Source organism: Elgaria multicarinata, chromosome 4 (assembly GCF_023053635.1).
Source record: "Elgaria multicarinata webbii isolate HBS135686 ecotype San Diego chromosome 4, rElgMul1.1.pri, whole genome shotgun sequence".
Taxonomy (NCBI): domain Eukaryota; kingdom Metazoa; phylum Chordata; class Lepidosauria; order Squamata; family Anguidae; genus Elgaria; species Elgaria multicarinata.
In genome coordinates this window covers 49,425,990-49,444,528 of record NC_086174.1, presented here as the reverse complement: position 1 = coordinate 49,444,528, position 18,539 = coordinate 49,425,990, and the positions used below count along the sequence as shown (strand labels likewise).

At 41.1% G+C, this 18,539-nt stretch overlaps 1 protein-coding gene across 2 annotated transcripts; it reads right to left on the bottom strand.

Annotated features, from left to right (window-relative positions):
- Nucleotides 1-3,277: 3,277 nt before the first annotated feature.
- On the bottom strand, nt 3,278-18,486 carry GTPBP2 (GTP binding protein 2). 2 transcript variants are annotated; one of them, XM_063124249.1, is made up of 12 exons: nt 18,442-18,486; nt 11,823-11,849; nt 11,127-11,311; nt 9,641-9,749; nt 9,010-9,207; nt 8,713-8,887; nt 8,319-8,538; nt 7,417-7,552; nt 6,953-7,011; nt 6,395-6,566; nt 5,709-5,873; nt 3,278-5,424 (listed from the first exon to the last, which is right to left on the bottom strand). In XM_063124249.1, the coding sequence occupies exons 1-12, from the start codon at nt 18,454-18,456 to the stop codon at nt 5,227-5,229; spliced, it is 1,659 nt and encodes a 552-aa protein (XP_062980319.1). In that variant the 5' UTR covers nt 18,457-18,486; the 3' UTR covers nt 3,278-5,226. The 2 variants fall into 2 exon arrangements, with proteins under 2 accessions (XP_062980319.1, XP_062980318.1); XM_063124248.1 differs by lacking the exon at nt 18,442-18,486 and adding an exon at nt 15,811-16,010.
- Nucleotides 18,487-18,539: the final 53 nt, after the last annotated feature.

The window sequence follows — 18,539 nt, the reverse complement described above, 5'->3', positions numbered from 1 at the left end:
TCTATACTGCCCAATAGCTGAAGCTCTCTGGGCAGTTTGGCTACCTGCTTCTGCTGTGATCAGGCTTGCCCTCATAGGTATTATGGAAGAGGTTGTAATTAAAGTTAAATGCACCCTACAACAGGCATTGTGCATTTCCTGAAGTACAGAAGCAAGGTTATATGGACTATATCTATGGGAAAAGAGTTTAGGCAAATCTGCAAAATCTCTGCAAAAATTTGATTTTCATATATATAATTGCTTGTTCGCTCAAAAAGTTAGTTCTTTAACAGTGAAGTATTTCTCAGACAAGTAATGTGTAATGTGACCTTCAACTAATACCATGGAGATGGGGATACTGCCAGAGTCCCCAACCTTTTGGGGGTTGGTGGCCACATTTGGAATTTTGAGTGCTGTTGGTTGAGGGAGGGGGGTGCCCATTCATAAAATGGCTTCCTTGGTGAGCATAGCCAGTCACAAAACACTCATTTACCAGAATGCAAAAGGGTAGGACTTAGACCTGGTTTTGCACACCATGTCCAAGTCGCTGTAGGCTATTTAAACCACAATGAGCTGTGGTGTGTGCCATTTTTTTAAAAAAATCTTTTATTTAAATTTTTATTTAACAACTCATTACCCTACAATAATAACGATAAACAAAGAAAAAAACCCTACTTAATACAATAATCTAATAATAACAATAATAATAACCATAATAAAAATGATAATAATAAAAAGTGCAACCCACCCCCTGGGACCATTATTCTCCACTCCAAAATTGTAACACATCTTGTGACGGTTTACACCTTTTCCCTTTTCCTATTACAAATTTAACAAATGGTTTCCAAATCTCCTCAAAATCATTCCGCTTTAATATTCCTTAACTTTCATTCACCCTGTTAGCCTATCATTAATAGCAATATCCCAGACTTCTTTATACCATTCTTCTATTTTATATTCTCTTTGTTCTTTCCAATTCCTAGCAATTATCAGTCTAGCTGCTGTTAGTAAATTAGTGATTAATTCTTTACTATTTTGCATACATTGGACCCCTTCATATATTGATAATAATGCTATTTTGGGGGCCTATTTCTACCTTCCATCCCATTATTTCATTTATTTCTTTAAATACCATTTGCCAAAACTTCTGAATATTTTTACAATCCCACCACATATGAAAATACGTACCTATTCCCTGACACCCTCTCCAACAATTTACTGAATATTTCTTATCTATCTGGTGTAATCTTACTGGTGTTAAATACCACCTCCATACTAATTTGTAGTAGTTTTCTTTTATTCTTGTCAACATACTCTTTAATATATGTTGACTCCATATCTTCCCCCACTCTTGACCACTTAACTGTCCTACCATATCTTGGTCCCATATCATTTTAATATGTTCTTGTTGTTTTTCCATGCTCATTAGTATCTTACACACCACACTCATTATACCCCTACCAACTAACTTTCCATTTTTATTTTCTCTTTGTAAAATCAACCTTTCCATTTCTGTACGTTCTCCACACTCTATATTTTCCTCTTTCCACTTTTTTGTCCATTGTTCTAGTTGTGGTGCCTCCATCCAAGCATTTCGCCTCTCTCTTACTCTTTTATTTTGTCTTTATCCATTTCCTTCATCCAATCTTTTAATTTATTTATTCCCTTTTCCCTTAAATCTTTCTCCAATTCTTTCTTCAAATTCTCGGGGAAATTCCCCATCATCACCACTGGCGTTAAGGGTGATATCTTTGGCATTAATTTTTCTTTATATTTGGCCCAAATCTCTATTATATTTTTCATCAGGGGGTTCTTTATTCCCCCCCATTTCTTTTTTTTTTTTAATTATAAAAAAAAAATGTTCTCCAACCTATACTTCTTCTCTTGCGTCTCCCATTCTAACCATTCCAAATCTTTATTTCCTATCATCCCCTCTATCACATATTTTAATTGATTTGCAATGTAATACCACTTTATATTAGGGAGTGTGTGCCATTTTCAATATGCAACGCCAAATTGGGCATTGTGCAAACCTGGTCATCATGGGTTAAACAACCATCACATAACCCTACTACTAATTGTGGGTTATGTAAGGAATGTTTAACTCTTAAATTAGCCATGATGGCTCACAGTGTAATCTATTGCCCCAATCGGGTTGTGTAGTCAAAATGGGGGGGGGGGTGGTCATCTGGGGCTTATTGTGGATTAAATAACCCCACGATGAACCGGCCATGTCGTGTGAATCAGCCCTAAAAGAAACGTAACTTTCCCAAAAACCTGTGTACCAGAGATGATGTCTGAGCTCCAAAACACAAAACCACTCTTAATGGTGGTTGGAGGTGTGGAGGCTGGCACTTTGCTTTGCAGCAAGCCAGCCTCACAGCTGAAAATATTTAAAAATAAAATAAAAATTAAGAGTCAGGGAGCCTGGATGGTGCCAAGAGAAATGTCCATGGGCACAGCATTGAAACTCTAGAGATACTGGTAATGCAAAGCTACCTTGATTGATTTCATTGGCCTGTGAGTTACAGGCTGCTTTATCAGATCTTGGTTTTTATGGTTGTGTGTTATACAGCAAGAATAGCCCCAGGTATTGTTAAATATGGGTAACAGCAACACAGTGTATTCAGATGATTTTCACTTCCTTTGAAAACGTTGATCTACGTTTTTCACTTTTGAGGGAAATTGCTGGAAAATAATGTTCTTTATAATACTGTTCTTGATTGTGTGGCAAAGCAAACTAAGAAAGTCCCTTATTAGATGTAAATGTAGAAAATCTTGGTAGGTTTGAAGCCTCTGAATAGAAATTGCAGACTTTTTCAAATCTATTGTAATAATAATAGTAGGAACTGATTTAACTGGTATTACTCAGCAATCATTGTTCACAATAGTCAGGTTAAGCAGAAGTTTCATCCCACTAATTGGTAGAATAAGGAAACAAGGGACATATACTTAGCAAACAACTGATAGTCAGCATTTTCTACTAGGTCTTAAGTTATTACCCAAAGCATTTTACTTTTCTCCATGGCTTTTTGAAGAGTTAACTTCAATACCACAATATTAACTGTGGTACACTAGCTTTATGCAAAACTGCTGCAGTCAGGCTGATAGGGTTCTCAGCACATACTGTGTAATAATGTCAGATAAACATGCACTACCAGCTTGTAAACACTAGTGTACATGCATTCCTGCCTCATCGTGTAATGGATAATTTATAGTGGTGAGGACAGCATGTGGGGGTTTGCTGAACTTTGAGGCCTAGGCAATTTACATTATTCAACTTAAAGCAAAACACACCTTTAGTCTTTCAATAAAACATCTTTATTTGTACATTATATATATATAGAGAGAGAGATGAAAACACCCCTCTGCTTTAAAGAATCCACCAACAGTGAATATGAAAAGCATGGCACTGAGAACACTCACACAACAAAAGGCAAGGGAAGGAGACAACCAATAAAGGATATAAGGGAGGAAAGAGCACCTTGAATGTTTGTGTTTGCAATGGAGTGAACTTTACCATCACTGTAAATTGCAGAGAAAGCATTTATTCCTCCTATAGGACAAATATATAGTAGCGACTGGCTAAAACAAACCCTCTCAGAATGTATTTTCTTTAGCAAAGGTGATCCCAAAATCCCTCATGTAGAACTAATCCAAATTATTAAGTGGAAGTTGGGAAATAAACCATTTCATCTGATAATTAGACCAAGCTTTCTACTGCTTTATAGCAACTGTCCACTGTACTAGTAAAAGGATTAATACCAAGAATGTCATGGGTTCTGCTTAAAAAGCACCATAAAGTTCCAGTCTTTCTGTATAGCTACACAGCTTTAACAGTACCATGTTAAATCTCAAGAGCAGTTGCTTTGAATCTAACACCTGTAAAGCAGATGAAACAGAACAGGGAGTGTTTTAGAGTGATGAAATGAGACAGCCGTTTAACTAACCATATTGGATCAGATATTTGGACCCTTGATGCACCAGTGGCTGAGATATATAGGAATACTTAAGTAAAAATAGTGTTGCCAATTTTTATAATTGAATTTCCTACAAAAAAATTAAAAAGATATCCCTTAGTGCCTGAGACTGTCCTAACCCATTGCCAACTTGGGAAACACAACTACACTTTCAAACAGACATAGTTTCAGGCTTACATATAAATTGTTTTCTGTAGAATTGCAGTAATATAGACAAATTACCACAGTTGGCAAAGCTGAACAGGAACCATAATTGCAGTAACATTTCAAATCTTGTGATGACAAAACAGCCCATACTGGTTTTACTATGGGAATTTAAGGCATGTTTTCCCAAGGGACAGGTTGAACTGGGATACCAGTGCACTCATCAGGGAAGTCAAACTGGATGACATCTCAGTCAAAATTGCCATTAGCAGCAACTTCGCTCAAGAAGCAACAGCAAACATACTGAAGTGTTTGTGGCCTATTTTGGGCCAGCTTTGCTCTAAGATGCCAGTTCATATAAAGAGCACCTGGTCAACTCTGCGGAGGAAAAAATGGTTGTCACAGATGCCTGTTAGGGCCTGATAGCATGAGATGGGGCCTGTACTTGCCTCAGATAAGGGTTATTTCAGGGAGATGTCCCTTTCTCTTACATCCCCCCCTTTTACAAAAATGAGACTGGCAATAGCTGATAAAAGTCAGGACAAAAAAAGGTGCTGGGAGAGACTAGAGGAGTCATTAGATTAAAATGAAACCAACAATAATTTAAAGTGATTAAAAACCATCCTGAGCTGTACTGTGGGTAATGCAAAACTTTCATCTGTAGCGCCTAGTCATGGCTCTTCATGTCACAGGCAGCCTGCAAAACCAGGCAACAGGACAACCAAGGAACTGAGCCCTGTAGGCAGATATGGGTCCACTACTGATGCCTCACAGGTGGCAAATTCCCCAAACTACAGTCCAATACACCAAAGGCATTGCTCTCTACCTGGAAATAACTTCTCAACAAAGTCAACAAAACCAGGAGTTGCCAGCCCAGGCAAAGATGCAGCCGTTTTCTTGTCTATTCCAGGAAGGGCAGGGACATGGAAGCAGCAGGTGATGTACAAACAACATGCTTAACTTGCTTCAGGAAGGGCACTCAATCCAAGCGGCAATTCTGGCTTCTGCAGTGCAGAACAGATTATATGCCTGTGTAATTGACTGGCCAGCAGCAGTTCTGCACAGTGGGGAGAGATCCTTCCCCTATTGCTAATTTCAGGAAATCCTGCAGATTTGGTGAAAGTCAGAAACTGACTAGCTCAGAATCCAGGCTCTGTTCCAGGCCATTCTCTCCAGTGGTAATAGCTTGGATGTAAGTGACATGTCCAATACCTTTGGTAACGCCTTCACGGAACAACAGTTTGGCTCCAATCTTCAAATATTCAGGATGTTTAATGAATCTGAAACAAACCACAGCCTTTTCTCCTGTCCGCAGCTTGTCCTGAACAAGAGAGGAGATGGCATGGTTACAAGATCAGTAGCTACTCAGCTTAGGGATTCTAGAAAACTGAGAAGACAAACTCTCAGTTCCAATATGCTCTGAAAGTCACTGGGCTTAATTATGCACAATCCCTTCTGAAACAGTGAAAGCATCTCAGCTGAGAGGCCAAACACATCTGTGATAAATGATGGAGGATGAAGGTGAGAAGGCACTCGAGCAACTCCTTGAGTAGACAAGAAAACACTGCTCTTGTCAACACCCTCTCTTGCCAGCCAGAGACCTACCTTCCCATGGATCTTCTCCACAATTGCCGTTTGCCGCACATTGCCAACGTGCACTGTTACTTGGAATCCCTTCCGGAAAGTTGTAGCGTGGAAGAGCAGAACAATTTCGGCTTCAAACACAGAGCAAATGGTGGGGTTCATCTCTGGGCTTACCATCACCATTCCCTAAATGACAACAAGACTGTTGGACAAGTTCTCCTGTCAACAGCACTCCTCTCTCCCCAACACATGCACAATAGCTGGGATTTCCTTCCAGAAATGTCTAAAGGCTCCACTTACACAAAGCTGATTTCTCCTCAGAAAGTCAAAGAATGGAGGTGTGGATAAGAAAGTATGTATGTATGTATGGCAAAAACAAATTAGCAGAATGTAGGGATGTGAAGGAAAGATCTAATTGCTCACTTCTGCTCTGTGGCTTTTAGCCCATGTCTTTCACTATTCAGTGTTTTCTGAAGCTCAGGACAACCCCAAAGCCATGAGTTCCATCATTCACATTCTCTGAACCTGAAGCAAAATGCCTATGAGTAAGATGTGAGGGGTTTATTACCTACAGCAGTTTGGAGGCCTTCTCAAGCAGGAGTTCCCCAGGAACCGCAGCCTGCAACCCCTCATGTCATTGCTCCCAAAACAGTGAGGGGAAAAAGGTTTTTAAAACCACCGCTCCAAATGTAGGAGGTTGGACTCACTTTACGCAGCAGTGAGCGGTCAAAGTGTCCAAGAGCCAGTGTGGCCGCCTGCCCGGCCCGAAGTACACGGCATGCTGAACGATTTCGCTGGATACTGCACACTTTCAGCTGGAGGAACTTGCCATCATCAGTTGGACCAACCACCAGATTCTCTCCCTCTTTACATATTCCACTGGTAGGGGCACAAAATCAGGAGACTGTATTTCTCAGGAGGCAACAAAAGCCTTTCTTCTGTGCCTACTTAAGAGAGATAATCCTGAAGCAGCTCCTTCACATTTGAAATGTGAAAAAGTCTTGGGGAAAATATCGGTGCTCTCTGCCTAGTGAAGAACACAGGAGTCCTTTCGGGGATATTGTTACTTCTATTTTAGTTACTTCTGTGGAAGTGTAATTTGATCTCCTTGACTCACTGGGCAAGCAATTCAGTCCTACCCTTCCACATGCACTGTACATGAGGAAGGGAATGTTAAACTATAATGCCACATCTTCTCTGGATGCTAGAAGCTTCTTGCATCCCCTCTCTCCCTATACTGGCATCATGCACGGAGCAACACGTACCTTGACAGAGTTCCGCCAACAACAGTGCCCACCTCCGGTACAGTGTAGATTTCATCCACCTGCAGCAGGACAAGAACAGGAGCGTTAGACCTGCTATCAGGCTAGGTCTACAGCACTTCAGAGTGAGAGGAAATACTTGGGTCTCTTCTTCTCAAGACTTCCAGTACAGGTCCTTCTACAGAAACTCAAAGCCCATCCCTCAACTCAGTCTACCAGACCTCAGTGAATAGTTACCTTACTGCGGGCATTTCCTATGTGTATCTACAACTGAAATAACTTGGGGATAGACCAAATAATAGCAGGGACATTAATCTTTTCCCCTGTATAAAAGTCAACTATGACCTCTGTGGATCATCAGCCTTCCGCCTCTAAATGCAAAGAATCCAAGAGGCCTTTGCCCTCACACATTATGGAGGTACTACTCTTTGAGACCCCCCAATAAAGGACAAGAGACCCTTCTGTACCTGGAACTCAGTGAGCTGTTGCATCAGCTCCTCCTGTTCTTTGCTGTTTGTCAGAGGTGGGAGGATGTTGAGAAAAACTTTCAGGAGATCCAGGTTTTCTCCAGAAACACTGGACAAGGTGAAGATAGGAGTGATGCTGCCAAAAGACATGAAATAAACGGGTGATCTGCAGTTCTTTGCACAATTACCATTGAAAATGGTGGGACTGGACTTACTTCCAAGTATATGTGCATGGGGAACAAGTCCCTATCTGCATCTGGTTCTTAGATGTCTCCTCCCAAACTATTATAGGGCAGAAACCTGTGCTACGCCAACACTGGACCTGATCCTAGCTCTGTACTGCATAGTTTATTCACTCTTTCTATTTTATTTACTCACATCGTTTATATGCTGCCCTATAACAAAAGTTATCTGAGTGGCTTACAACTTAATACAAACAAATATAATCAAAACAAAACAGGCTTTTAAAAACAAAAAGTGAAGAAATAAAATGATAGCTAGGTCAATTTAAAATGGGGAGCACCCTGCTTATTCCTCCTTCCCATGGGACCTTAAGGGTACTACAGCCTGGTAATGGTGCAATCATATCAGAGATTCATGCATGTCCCCTAGAACAGGGAGTTGCATTCTCTGCTGCTCTCCAGTCCCATAATTCAGCACTAGAACCACTAAGCCTAGCAAATACCAACTAGTTAAAGTAAAAGTGAAGGAGTTCATCAACGTGGGATTTAGAAAGTAGAATATCAGTGTGTTCACCTCAGTTACATTGCACGTTCCACAGGCCTAAGATTTTCACTCTCACCGTTCTCCCTAAATCCATGCTTCTAGTGAATGAACTGCAATTGCACCCATGTCACCCAGTGACCTTCTCTCCCATTCCAAGAAGGGCAAGGGAGTCTTACTTGGGCGACTGTGCAAACTGCTGTGCTGCCGTGACAGCATCATCATCTGATGTTACCAACAGGGGGAGCTTGTTGCAGCCGGGCTGCTTCAGGATCCGCTCCAGCTGTTTCACTGTCCGCTCCACAGTGGCTTTTGAGCACAAGTCCACTTTGCTAATAACAATGAAGAAAGGGACCTTGAGGGCCATCGCCAAGCCTAGATGCTCTCGCGTTGTACCTGCTGGAGTTGAGAGGAAGTGGGGAGAACCAAGTTGAGAAGGTAGGGAAGCCATTGTATAGTTCTAGAATTGTTCTGCAAAATGCTGGAAATGGGCAACGGTATTTGTGCTACAAAAGGCGAGATGTTAATCAGTCGCTTTTACTGACTGCCCATCTTTAAACTTCATGTACTTACCAATTCCAGTATTGGCGCTCACCACCAGCATTGCAAAGTCTGGGCAGTAGCTTGTGAGCCCAAAGATGGTGGTTTTCAGATACTTGTGATGTCCAGCTAAGTCAATGAATGTGATCATCTTGGAGGAGCTCTCACAGATCTCTTCAGCTGTCCGTGAATCACTGTAGTTCACCACCTAGAAAGCAGAAGATACAACTACTGAGCACTTTAAAAAAAAACTAGGGAAGAAGGCATCCTTTATGTTCAGTGGAGTAAAATGGTAAGCCAACAGTGCAACCCATCCCTCAAGACTCGTACCTCTCCCTTGCTGTTGAAGCCAAGGATTTCAAAGCTGATGCTGGATGTCCTCCCAGACTGGATCTCATGAAGATGTCGGAAGAGGTTGAGACGAGCTCTACCTCGGCCATTATCCAGCTCTCCTTGCGTCAAGACACCTAATAGGGTTGACTTGCCTGAATCCACATTCCCGAGCACAGCCACCCGCAGATCTAAAAACTTAAGGGAAAAAAGGAGAACTATAGAAATTTGTTTCTAAACAGGATAACTGATAAGAATAAGAGTTTTTGAAGTGGAAGTTATCATTCAGGCTTTGAGTGCCTTGCAGATTAATATACCAAGGTATCCAAAAAATGCTATGAATTTCCATAATACCATAAAAAAGGCAACATTCCCAGGCATTTGACATCAACTATCTTACTCTGCAAAAACTGAGCTGGGTTAGAAACCGGCACTCACAAACTGAAAAACTTTTAAAGACGTTCTCTGTCCTAGCTATCATTAATTCTCTGGGGCAGCTCTCTAAAGCACAAATCATATCCTATAATAAAATACTTTCACGGGACTAGCTTCCATCTCATTTCCAAATGCAACCTAAACAGAAAGCTACTCAAACTATGCCAGGGGCATTCAAACAGAAGTCGGCTTTTACCTGCTGATTATCTGGGACCTTTCGGACAAGAACCTCTGTTATTTTCCTGGGAATATCACTGTCATAATCCACTTCTCGTTCTCGTAATACGGTGATGTCAGCTCCAACTCTGCAAAGAGCAAAACAGAAATCAGTCAGGTGTTAGTGCATCATCTGCAAAGGATTCCCAACAGGCTAAGGAACAGGACTGTCCTGCAGTGCCTTTCAGAAAGATTTCTTGTGGATGCAACCTACAAATACAGGGGGAAATCTTCCTGGTTTTCTACTTGACCAGTTTAAATTGTATCTGTGATCATTCAGAATTACCTTGCTTTTCAATTTTCTGGGACTCCATTCAAATCAAGACCAGTTTTCTTATAGTAAAATTTATGAGGGTTTTGGTATCATATAGCTCTCCACATGTACATTGCACAACTGGAAAGGTTTTTCTGCTCATGTGAAGTCATTGCACGTGGCAATAGAAACAGATAAAGCTTTATCATATGAGACTGAAGTTGGTTAAAACAAGGTGTGGCTTCTGCAGTTCTCATTTAGTAAATCTAATTAAGATGAATACTGATTGTTAGCACTGATTCACCAGAAACCAGCCAGATTTGGTATGCCTTCCAACACAAGCAAGCACCAGCTGTGCAAAGAAGTACCATATTTCTTCGATTGTAAGACGCCATTGATTGTAAGACACACACTAATTTCAGTACCACCAACAGAAAAAAAAAACCTAAGACACACCCGCGATTCTAAGACGCACCCCATTTTTAGAGATGTTTATATGGGGAAAAAGTGTGTCTTAGAATTGAAGAAATACAGAAATATTACACTAAAAATAAACACTCTGCTGTTCCAACTGTGATATACCAATAGGTGCACATAAAGGATTATATGGTAATATGAGAAAATATGGACTCCTTCGATGGCCTTAATGATTGCACAGCTCTATATTAGAAAAGGCGATCAGTGAGGTAACTGGGTCCCAAGCTGTTCAGGACTTTATATGCCAACAGCAAGACCTTGTATTTGGCTCAGTAGCTAACAGGCAGCCAGTGTAATTGCTTCTACGCCAGTGTAAAATGTGCATGGCCAGATGCTCCACTTAGCATCCTGGCTGCTGCATTCTGCACCAAATGCAGCTTCTGGACCAATCATGAAAGTAACCCCACATGAAGTACATTATAGTAATCTAAAATATAACAGGTGAAGACCTTTTTATTTACCCAGGCTTTTTCATTTTGAGTTCTTCAGTTTTGTTTTTAAAGGTGTGTTGTGTTTTTAGATACCTTCCTGCTGCTGTTTTTTTTTAACTTTGGTTTTATTCTGTTTTAAACTTTTAAAGTTTTTATATTATGTTTTATTGTGTTTTATTTTAGGGTTTTAATTTAATAGCCTAGAGAGCTTTGGCTATTAGGAGTTATAGAAATGTAATATAAATTAATGTATGGAAACAACAGTTGAGATTGCTGTGGCCCAGAAGGAAGACAGATGCACATACTTCTCAGCCATTCGTCGCAGTGTTTTGAGAGAGGCACGCATCTCCTCTTCCGACAGTCCTACCAGCAGCCCGTTGTCCTCTACACCAATCTGGTAGACCGCCTCACCACGGCCTTCTTGTAGTCGCCACTTCATTTGCGTTACTAGGTGTTCAAAGCGGTACTGAGAAGGATTAACTAGCTTCAGCTGCCCAAGGAAAAGAGTGATTACAGTCAGCAGGTAAGGAGATCTGAGGAAAAGCAATGTGATTCTATTTTGGAGGTTGAGGGATATTCTTTAACTAGAGGGTATCCATTTTTACAGATGGGATAGCTTGGTCCAAAGGGGTTCTAGCTTTCGTAATGTTAAAATCATTTGTTCTGAATGATTCTACTGAGTTCAGATGCAGCAGCTACACTCCAAGCAGCTAAATAAAGGACTTCACTCAGCAACACATCTGATAAATTTTAAAAAGAGAACCTACAAGGAGGTTCCTTGTTGTTGGCTAATTAATATGCAAATTAAGTACAAGAAAGTTGACGCCACTGCAAACAAAACTTTGGCAAGAATCTATTTTGTTTCCCTCTGATTATTTTTTTATTTGTTTGCAACAACGTACTTTAATTGGCAGTTACCAATGTGACTCATAGCATAATTTAGTTTACAGCTCTTAGACTTTAGAACCTAGCCTTGTGAGCCTCTCCCCTAAGAGACTCACCTTGTATTCTATGTTCCCATCTTCTGCCTAAGTAAAAGAAAAAAATATGACAAGTAAGTGATCTATACAGTGCACAGCATTTCACATACACTTCTTGACATCCCAATAAATGCAGTACGTAGCAATTACTGGTTTGGATAGAACCAGTCATATCAGGAGTCACTGAACACTATAGTTCTGGATTCCATCCTTATAAAAAGGTCAAACTTGCAATGAAATTAACATATATGATATATGGCTCCCCTAGCACAGTTCTAGAACTAGGCCTGCTTGGGTCCCCATGGTTTGTTCTGCAAATAAAACAAGTAGACTATTCTGAACACTGCAAGGGATGAATGGCTCTTTTAGTAATATATTTAGAAATATAGTTCCAAATCAAGGGAAATACTTCAAAAATCATGCTCCCATGAAGAGAGAAGTTCTACTACATAATTTCAAACTACTCCGGCAAACAGCAAAGTTCTCTAGCAAACGTGTCTCATACTGGTCTCTCCTCCCACAAGCCTATGTGGCCTAAGAAGACAAATGTGATTGGCAGCAAAAGGAGAAGGAACTAGTACTCAGCTTGTGGTATAACAAGCTACCCAATGTCATGGCAGGTCCTAAGAGAGAACAGCATTTCTCAGATAATATTCTGAGGTACTCAGATAATATTTCTCCAAAAGATCCCCCTACTTAGCTAAGTGTTAACTATTGAAGACTACTAATAAAATTCATTGTTGGAGAAATGAAACAATCTCTAAAAAAACCAAATATGTGTCAACATTCAATTACGCTCTGGTAATCTTGGTCTAGAACTTGGCCTTGAAACAGACTGAATGCTGTTACGAGCCAAGAGTTCAAAGGGAATGTGTAATAAACCAGAGTGGCAGCAGCAGGAAAACCGATTTACTCAAGTTTAATTTCTTTCAGAAATAATCTTGTTCCTCTCGTACTAAACATCACTCTCTTTCGTAGCATAGTTTCCTTGTTATGGCCATATTCAAAGTTATTTCCATACATCCTGTGTGTTTTCTAGCTCAAATGAGGACTATGGCACAAAAGTGTTCATGACTCGGAAAATACTTTGCAAACAATATCCTGGAATGAACCATTTGCATCTTGCAGAGGATACAATGATAATGGTTTCTCCTTATCCACCCCCCCCCCATGCAATCGTCTACTTTTTTATTTTATTTATATAGCACATACTTTATTTATAAAGCATCATCTCTACCTCACCAGCTTAAGTTCAGAGTGTGTTAAGAAATCATTGCCTATAATATAAAGTCAGCCTCCATAACTATGCCTTCTAAGGAGCAACCATTTGTGGTTGTTAACCATAGAGACTGCTGTGGAAGCGATGCAGAAAAAGTGACAAGCCCAGGCATGCCCACAAAGTTAACGGAAGAGAAAAAACTAGTAACACTGAGATCTCAGAGATCAGCACAAAGAACAATGCTGCTACCTTGGGGATGGCTCACTACCCTAAAACAAAAGGCCAAGTGCAGAATAACAATAGTCACTTCACACAGTTTGTAACAGTTTGGTTGTGATTGCTAGCAACTCTTTATGAGACACAGAAGCAGAACAGTAGGATCAAACCCCAGTACTAAAAAAGAACTCAAACTGTATTTGTACACACAAGCATTAAAATAGATGAGAATGAACCAGGGGAGGCAGGATGAGTTTGGGACTCTATGGCCCTGTTCAGACAACACGCTAAACCATGCTGCTTTACCACAAAATGGTTAATATGTAATATGTTAATATGTACTCCCATATGTACCTACCCGGACCTTAAGATCATCTACAGGGGCCCTTCTCCGTGAGCCCCTGCCAAAGGAAGTGAGGCAGGTGGCTACTAGGAGGAGGGCTTTCTCCGCTGTGGCACCCCGGTTGTGGAACGAGCTCCGCAGAGAGGTCCGCCTGGCGCCTACACTGTACTGATTTCGTTGCCAGCTGAAGACCTTTTTATTCACTCAGTATTTTAACACTTAATTTTAACTTAAATTTAAATTTTACTGTTTTAACTCTGTATTTTAATCTTATATCAACTTTGCTGTGTGGTTTTATCCTGGTTGCACTTTTTATACTGTATTTCGTAATTGTGTTTTAAACTGTTGGGTGTTTTACTGTGGTTTTAATTTTTGTGAACCGCCCAGAGAGCTTCGGCTATTGGGCGGTATAAAAATGTAATAAATAAATAAATAAATAAAGGAATGCATTAAGGTCAATACATTCCGTTAACCATTTTGTGGTTAAGCAGCATGGTTTAGCGTGTTGTCTGAAGGGGGCCTATGCAGCTTTATTAACCTTTGAGTCTGTTTTCTCATCATCAAGGCTCAGTTCAAGCTTATCTTGCACTACGACCTAGTACTCACTGTGGTAGTAAACCTGTGTCTAGGCTGTACAATTTCAGATAGCAGATGTATATTTTGTACAGCACCAAGTACATTGTTGGTGCTATATAAATAGTAATAATAATAATAATAATAATAATAATAATAATAATGGGCTCCTCTCCCAACCCCCAAAAACCTGCACACAGAAAAATAGTTATCAGGGAGAAGGAACTTTTCTTCTGACATCTGGTTGTCTATGTTCAGGCTGTTATTATTAATAATTTAAATAGAGAAGCATGAAAATCATTAGGGCCCTAAATGCAGTTTGAAATAGATGCAGATTAATTGTCTTTTTACTGTAGAACATATGAAGTTTCATTATACTGAATCAGACCATTGCTCCATCGAACTCAACCCAATATCATCTGTCTGGCAGTAGGTCTCCAGGCTTCAGACATATCTCATTACCTGGTAACTGACTCTTTTAACTGGAGAATCAGGATTAAGAACAAGGCCTTACTTTCCAAAGGAACTACCCAGAATTGAGCTAGACATCTAGAAACCAAGATATACTAAACACATTTTCCACTAACCTCACCTGGAACTACTACAGAGCAAAAGCTTCAGTTTAAACGTTTCCTGGTCTTTCCAAATCTGATTGGACTACATTTCAAGTAACAGCTCAGCTGCATGAACCAATTTAAGTGCAACTTCAGTGACTCACAACCACAACACAGAAGGGAAAAATGCTGTCAGAAGTAAACAAAAAAGGAATCAGTTTCATTCTTACCACTCGACAAACCTACAGCCTCAGATCTAATTAAGTTATTAATGGCTAAAGCCAAGCCAAGGAAAGCTTCAAAGTGACAGAGATTAATGTGAGAGGTTGGGATTAGCAAAGAGATTGAGAGAGAATGGTTCTACTACCAAATCACCTATTTCAGATCAGAGATGCTAGAACTGCTTAGGCGAGACAACAGGGAAACAAAATGCACCAGGGCTGCACATTTCAAGGCGGTGGCAGAGACAATTAACTCCAAACTCAAATTGCTCCATTAGGTAGGACTCACAGCCTTGATAGATTTTTCTGTCTTTTCCTCTAAACACATCTTAGCCCCATTTCTTTCTAGAAAGAGCCCTAACACAAACCCACCCACCCACACCAATGGAGGCTGGTGGCTCTGATTTCGGTGGGGCTGTGAATTCATTCTGGGCTTCAGTCAGAACTAGCCAGAGCTCAAAAGGAGCTATCCAAGGTACTGAACCCTGTTCCATCAAAATAGGTTCAGCACCTTGGATAGTTCATTTGGCATTCTGGCTGGTTCTGACTGAAATGAAGAGTAGACTCTTATCCCTACTGAAATCGGAGCTATAAGCCTCCAGTGACACCCACCAACCCATATCATATTTGTAACCATGTAATCACTGGGTAAACATCTCCCCCAAAAGCGCTGGACCGCGCGGAGATGGAGCAAGAGTGCTGCCCTCACAGATACTTTCCAGAAACAACAGACACGGATCCAGAGAGAGAGAGAGAGACCTCCTTTAACCTGCCAGCATAAAAACATTCCCCAATAAGGGTCGGGGAAAACATCTCCACACGACGCCCTTCTCTCTAACTGTCGCCTAGCCAGACCCCACCGTCAGTGCACTGCCCCGCTCACCTCCGGCGGCAAGTAGGGCGGGTTGTTGGCCTTGCCCCCCCGGTGTCGCCCGTTCTTTTTCCTCCCCTTGGAAGCGCCACCGGCGGAACCGCTGGCAGGGCGGCCTCGCAAAGCCCCGCCGTTCCCGCCTCCCACAGGCCGGCAGCAGCCCCCAAACAATTCCGACACCCGCGAGTCCATCCTGGACCCGACTGCCACCGGACCCTCTCCAGCCCTCCCCCGGCCGCCGCCGCCGCCGCCTCCCAGCACCGGACTTGGCTTCTGACGGCTACCCTTCCTGGCGTCAGAAAAGAACCGCAGGGCACCACGGGAAACCGGGCCTGGGCAGCCACATCATTGGACTACAACTCCCAGCGTCCCCTTTGCCAAACATATCAATTTCAGAGAGAGAGAATCCCGAATATGGCACACGCCACAGTCCTCTCCAATTACGGCGGGCAGCGTTTCAAGCAACGGATCTCGGGACGGAGTACCGAACTACAATATCCAGCCATTTCTGGGGCGACTAACGGAACTGAGGGCCTTTACTAGAGCCGCAAGTGACGCCCATCTAACAGAAGTAACATAAGGAAGAACACATTATGCCTATCTCGGTTCTATGGTTCACTTAGGCAGGATGGCCATTTCCAGGAGTCGATTTGGGTTAGCATCTTTTATTTAGAGGCTTAGGGAGGCTGAAATTCGATTATATTTGTACTGGGGAATCAGGGGGATCCGATTTTGGTGGAGTTGTGAATCCATTCTGGATTTTAGTCAGAACCATTCAGAACCAGCTTCCACTGATTTATGATCAGTTTTTCGGCTCCTAAGCTTACAACAATAAAATTAAGATAAAAATAATTCAATTAAATTGTGTCACAAAAATACAAAAAGAGATATTAGGGACACATAAGCCCCCATGTGTCAGATCTGCATTTTTAAATTGTCTTCCGATTCTATACTTTTTTAATTTCGTCTTTCAGAAGCCAATTGATTAATTTTCTTAAACAAAAGCAAAAATAAAATAAAATCGGAGAATCCGAAATAAAACAAGTTTTAAGATGCAATCTTATACATATTCCCATTGAACAGTGGAACTTACTTCTGAGTACATATGCATAAGATTGTTCTGCAAGAATTGCAATTATAAAATTCACTCCAAATAACTGAGGTTTTAAAATAGCTGTTTTATCTGTCTTTGATATCTGACTATTTATCTACCTTGGATATTTAATATTCAAGTATTAATATTTCTCTTAGGCACCCTCAAAATAAGAGCAGATATATTTATAACAGAAATGTTGAGCTTTAACCCTCATGAAATCTCACATTCAAAGTGAAAAAATGGCTTTTACAAAACAGATTTCACCTGGATATCATTTTAAAATCGTCTAGATTATCATAGTCAGATTTTCTTTTTCGCATTTTGGTATAATGCCAGCCATCTCAGAATCATACTTTCAAATGAGGGATATGTTTGTATATGCCCCCACACCATATAAATGGGAAATGATGGAAAGTTAACAGCGGAATCCTATATTATTTTATATTAGATTAATATCTAAAAGTAAACTATCGGGTTAAGGGGGAATTAAATGATTATACTATACTCAATATAAGAGTGCAGCCTATGAGCGATCTGGTAGTTACAACAGCTGAACTACAAATCCCATCATGCAATCAGAATAGATGCTTTGAGCTCCTCCCTCCCCACAGTGGGCAGCTTTGTTTTCAAACACAGCCACATATTTCCTTCAGGAACTTCCTCAGTACGAGGCGACAGTCGATGGCAACGCATTGCATCAGTTGCAAGGGATTGCTTTGTTTAGTAAATTCATTGCATCAGTTGCAAGGGATTGCTTTGTTTAGTAAATTCATTGCATCAGCTTCCGTTAACCGAGTACAAATCGTCTTCTGACGGCTGGGCTGTTTATTATGAGAACGCCCCCATCAAAGAGTCACTGGAAGTACCGTTGCTGCCTTAAAATAAATCTCATATAAAATAAGGACTCAATCCTATACTTGCTTAGGCAGAAGGAAGTTCTACAATTCCCAGCATTCTGCAGCCAGCATGAACTAAGGGCGCAATCCTATGCATGTTTCGACAGAAAAAACGCCCTACAACCCCCAGCAATTCCCATGCTAGGAGTTGTAAGACATTTTTTCCCTGTCTAAACATGCATAGGATTCCGCCATCAAAGCAAGAATGGCAATTCTGGTCAAGCTGTCACTAGGATTGTTACTGGCAAACATACTGATTTATATAGCACTGTAAAAATGCAAAGTGCTTTACAACATTTATTTCATTCATCCAATGAAGTCGCGTTATTTCCATACGTCCAAAATGACCATTATGATGACTGGGCGTGGGGAAGGGGAAGTATATTGCAGAGACCCCAGGCCGTCTCATCCCCAAAGACATTTTGAAGGAGAAAATGCACATTGTGTCCCCGTGTTAGTAAATCTATATAGCAAAAAAGTAAATAATTCCCAGTTTAATGCTACACCTTCCACCCCAATAATTTACCACCTGCGGTGGTCTATCTCTGCTTGCTGGTAGAACGAATCTTGCTCCTGGGGGGTGCGGAGTGGCTTCTCTTGCCCTAAACCAAGATGGCGCCGCGAGAATCACGTTTTTCGCCAGTGACGTACTTGTAACGTTCCCATGATGCTCTGGGAGGGCGGCCATTCAAACTGGAGCAAGCTTGAAGAGCAGAAAATGGCCGCGTTGAGAGGAACGCAGCGAAGTG